Consider the following 4962-nt stretch of genomic DNA (forward strand, 5'->3'; position numbering starts at 1 on the left):
TACCTTTGGATATAAGGGTGGCAATTGAGTGTGGTTATTATAGCTCTTGCTATTTTATCTTTTAAGATTACAATAGATTTAAGTTCTTACTTCTTAGTGATTTGAAAACTCAGAGATGTTGTTCTTACTAGAAATGATAATATTGATGTTATTGAGAAGGGGAAAACTTGGCCTATGGCCAATGGTTTTGGATAAAAGTGTTTTGGAACAAACATTCATTTTGTGAGGAATCAAAGGGGCTCTGGTTGTTCCTCGAAAGGTACAAGAGGGGCCCTGGTTGTTCCTCGAAAGGAACCAGAGGGGTCCTGGTTGTTCCTCGAAAGGAACCAAAGGGGCTCTGGTTGATCCTCATTATAGAACTAGAGGGTTCTGGACGTTGATCTAAGAAATTATGCAAGTCTTTACTAAATGGTTTAGTTGGGCCAAAGGCTCTGTATCTATTAATAAGAGCTTCTGTGTCAAAATCATATTTTAAGAATTTTCAAGAAAGGGTTTTATACTTAGGATGTTTTCTTACAAGTAAGATGGACCAGAAGATCTAGTCGGTCTTGCATTTTGGACCAGAAGCTCTGGTTGGTCTTGCGTTTTGAGCCTGATGCTCTGGCTAGTAAAACCAGAGCTCTGGTCATACAAGATCTTTTGAAAAACGTGTTTTTATCTTTGGAAAAGCTATTTTACTATCTATGAGATTGATCTATGAATTATTTAAGAATTTCCACTGAATAAGAGGTTCTGGCTGGCTTAACTAGAAGCTCTGGTGGAGGAACTAGAGGAGCTCTAGTCCTCTTGTTTGTTGAAATATCTTCTAAGTCTGTCTATGGAACAGAGGTCCGATGGACTCAAACAGATTATGAATTTATATATTAAGATAGGAAATGATTTTATTTGAATAAATGTTTTCGGTGGTTATCACCTTGCAACTACATGGAAAAATGGAATCTCACTAGACCTCTAGGTCTAACCCTCAATTTTGTATTTTCAAATATGTGTTGCAGGAAATGCAGATTACAATCATAGTAAAGGAAAATGGAAAATGTGAATTATTTCCCTATGTGCTTAGCTTTATGAAGATCATTTTTGAATGTGTATTGGAGAATAGATGTTAGGGATACAAGAGCATGCATTATGAAATTTTCAAGTTGTGTATTTTGTATTGTAGACTCTTGTATTATGGACCTTTGTGGGATTACACATGTATTCAATGAATTAAATAAGTGTTATATGCAATGTGAGTTTTGAGGGTGTTACAAGTATACTATTGATTTTTTTTTTGAAAGGAAACCAGGCAAATTTATAAACTAGATAAAAAAGGAACAACGGACAGGCAAAAGTTTGACCACAACCTACAAGGTATAAAACCCAAAAGACTTGGCCAACACCCCATACCAAGCCACAACCAGCCAAAAGGAACAAAGCCCAATAGACTCAAACAAGCAACAAAAAATAGAATAGAGGAGCAACCACCACAAAGAAGTCCCCCAATCCCAGACACGATCTACCATATCAACCGACACTTGTCACAGGCTGCCTCGTCATCCAATCCGCACGAATGGAAATAGAATCATGAATAACTTTGATAAGTTGCAAAGTTGTGCGGCTTTCCTCAGTAAAGATACGCCTATTTCGCTCCTGCCAAATATAAAAAACAGACGCTGCCACCGCAAGCTTCTGCTTTAAACATTATTAGCGTCGTCTTGAATCCGAAATAGTTTCCAAAATAAGATCCCACGTAGAAGGCATATCCGTCAGGTCCGTGATGTGCAAGATACTATCCCAAACTTCACGAGCATAAGGACACTGAAAGAACAAGTGGGAATGGCTATCCATACAAAGTCTACAAAGCGAGCATTCTAGATTCGGTGGTTCATCCTTCCAAAGCATACGATCTTGTGTAGGAAGACGCCTCTGGCAAGCAAGCCACAAAGAGAAGGCATGCTTAGGGATATGGCCAGAGAACCAAACCGCTTTGTGCCAAGGAACAACCGGGTGAGATCCCTCTAAAGAAGCCCAAGCATTACTCACCGTGAAGTCCGAAGCAGTAGTGTGATCTTCCCCCCAAAGAACTCTGTCACGAACTGAATCACTCAACGAGGGAAACGGAGAAGAATGCAGCTCAGCAAACCTGCTACTCCAATCATCCGGCCAAACACCGTCCCAACCCATTAGAAGCTCCCGAACCGTCGTAAAAGTTGAGAACCCACAAGAATGGACAAACCGGTAAGTGATAAAAGCCGAAAGATGACCGCAGGAAAGCCAACCATCCTCCCACGCATTTGTATCCCGACTATCACCAACCTGGGAAAACAAAAATCTTCGCAATTGGCTACATAAGTCCAACAGCTTGTGAAAGACCCACGACCAATTTGAGCTTTTCCTTACCAGCCAGAAGTGAGAGGAGCGAAGATTATGACTATGCACCCAACACACCCACAGAGAATCCTGATGCCTCACAATATCCCACACATGTTTAGCAAGTAAAGCTCTATTCCAAGTGGACAAACGCTTAATCCCAAGGCCTCCAGAAGTAAGAGGTCTGCAGACCACATCCCAAGATAATCTACATCTACCACGAGGATCATCCCTTGGAGACCAAAGGAATTTCCTAAAAATAGATTCTAGATCATGGATTACCCCAGACGGGAATAAGAACACCGACATCCAATGAAGTTGGAGGGATTGCAGGACCGATATTATGAGCTGACGTCGTCCTCCAAAAGATAGAAACTTGGACTTCCAATTAAGAATGCAACCCTTCACCATAGCTATTAACGGAGCATAATCACATAGCTTCAGCCGAGCCTGAGATAAAGGGACCCCCAAGTATCGGACAGGAAACGAGCCAAGCTTGAAAGGGAGACGCTCTAGAATGGCCTCCTTAATGTTAGAAGGCACATTCCCAAAGTAAATTTCACTTTTTTCGAGGCTTGGGGCTAAACTTGAACGACTCTGAAAAAGAAAGAGTGCCTTTTTTAGCACTTCCACCGAAAGAACATCCCCTTTAGTAAAGACAAACAAATCATCAGCGAAACAAAGATGTGTCAAATCCAGCTCCTCACAACCCCGGTGGTACCCAAAATTAGCTGCTTCCCGAATACAAAGCTTAAGGAGCATAGAAAACCCCTACATCACAATCGTGAAAAGATAAGGGGATAAAGGATCCCCTTGTCTAAGACCCCTCCTTCCATGAAAAAACCCATAGGAATTACCATTGATCACAAGTGAATAAGACGTGGTGGACACCATCTCCCTTATCCACTTGACCAGAACCGGATGGAATCCTAAACCTTGAAGCATAACAATGAGAAAGCGCCAGTCCACAGTATCATAAGCTTTTTTTATATCAATTTTGAACGCACACCTAGGTGGGCCCAACGAGGACTAGTACCCGGAAACAAGCTCCTGTGCCATAAGAATATTATCCGTAATCCTCCTACCCGGAATAAAAGCTGATTGGGCTTTATCAATTAAGGAATCCAACGATCCCTTCATTCTATTAACAATGACTTTACTAATGCATTTGTAAAGCACTGTACAGCAAGCTATAGGCCGGTAATCCAAAACCCTAGATGCATTAACAGATTTAGGGAGGAGATAGATAAGAGTATGATTCAAATTCTTCGGGAGGTTACCTCGATAAAAAAATTATGGATAGCAATCTCCACATCACGACCAACAATATCCCACTGCTTTGAAAAACTTGGAAGAAAACCCATCAGATCCAGGAGCTTTATAATTACCAATGCTAAACATAGCATTTTTAATTTCGTCATTTAGAATCGGTCGGATCATGTAGTTAGCTTCCGATAAAGAGAGCTTTCTCGTGAAGGCGTCTTCAGGCATAAACGGATCAGGGGAAACATACCTCATACCCAAGAAATCTTTAAAATAATCAACGAACACTTTCGGGACATCTTCACCATAGATGTAATCACCACCACCAGAACAGACCGCATGAATGGAGTTGGAGTGATGCCGCTCTTTGATCACCTTATGGAAGAATTTGGTATTCATATCACCATCATTCAACCATTTAATTTTGGCCCGTTGCTTAGCAGCACATTCCTCGTCCCAACAAGCATTCTGATGCGCAGTACGGATAAGACCAAGCTCAAGTCCCAACTCGTCATTAGAAGGGTCTTTATCGACATCCAGCTGAATACGATCTAATTCAGTCTTCAAAAAAGAGACACGTTTTCCAAGGTTACCATAAGAATTCCAAAGTTTACGAAGTGGAGTCTTGAGAGCCTTCAAGTGAGAAGTAACTCGAAACATAAAAGTGCCCTCAATATGTTTAGCCCATTCGTCCTTAACAACTTGTAAAAAAGCTGAGTGGTCAGTCATGAAACTGTCAAATTTGAAACTGTACCTCTTTTTTCGAGCGTCGCCTTTGAAAGATAAGACCACCGACGAATGGTCCGAAAGGCCCGAAAGATGAAACTGAACACTGGCATCATGGAATTTAGAACTAAAATCTGAATTAGCCATAGCCCTATCGAGTTTGCGCAAGATAACCCCCTTTAGAGTTTCTTTTGGTTCCAAGTGAAATGGACACCTGTGTAGTGTAGGTCAAAAATTTCAACATCCTCAACGCACGTAAAAAAGTTTGACATATCCGCATTACGTCGAGAAGACCCACCAAACCCATCATGGGGAAATAACATGGTATTGAAGTCCCCCATTACAATCCATGGATGGGGACCAATTAGAACTTTAAATTTCTTCAATCCCGACCATAATTCTCTTCTAGCACTACACACATTAGCCCCATAAACCAGAGAAAGGAAAATATAATCTTTGCCACCCCGTAAAAATACCTTACAATTTAGGAATTGATTATGGGCCTCCAGGACCATAACATCTAAAGCTCGTGGATCCCATGCTAGGATTATTCGAGTTCCAGACTTACACACATCATGATTAGACATCCAATTCCATCCACCAAAAGAATTAGGGCAAACACTT

General features: G+C 41.1%; 1 protein-coding gene across 1 annotated transcript; it reads right to left on the bottom strand.

Moving 5' to 3' along the window:
* Positions 1–1683: 1683 nt before the first annotated feature.
* On the bottom strand, positions 1684–4485 carry LOC112502929. Its single transcript, XM_025106949.1, has 5 exons — positions 3698–4485; positions 3386–3562; positions 3230–3284; positions 2380–3120; positions 1684–2295 (listed from the first exon to the last, which is right to left on the bottom strand). Exons 1-5 carry the CDS (start codon positions 4483–4485, stop codon positions 1684–1686), a joined length of 2373 nt encoding a protein of 790 aa, XP_024962717.1.
* Positions 4486–4962: the final 477 nt, after the last annotated feature.

This window comes from Cynara cardunculus, unplaced genomic scaffold (genome assembly GCF_001531365.2).
Source record: "Cynara cardunculus var. scolymus isolate 2C unplaced genomic scaffold, CcrdV1 Un_Scaffold_2182, whole genome shotgun sequence".
Classification (NCBI taxonomy): domain Eukaryota; kingdom Viridiplantae; phylum Streptophyta; class Magnoliopsida; order Asterales; family Asteraceae; genus Cynara; species Cynara cardunculus.

What these genes read in the sequence shown, in the direction of transcription:
- LOC112502929 (XM_025106949.1), bottom strand. Translation starts at nt 4,485, where the DNA reads ATGGCTAATTCAGATTTTAGTTCTAAATTCCATGATGCCAGTGTTCAG. An exon ending in TCTGATGGGTTTTCTTCCAA is followed by an intron (nt 3,563 to 3,697) that starts GTTTTTCAAAGC and finishes TAATGCATCTAG; the next exon opens with GGTTTTGGATTACCGGCCTA. An exon ending in GCACAGGAGCTTGTTTCCGG is followed by an intron (nt 3,285 to 3,385) that starts GTACTAGTCCTC and finishes TTATGCTTCAAG; the next exon opens with GTTTAGGATTCCATCCGGTT.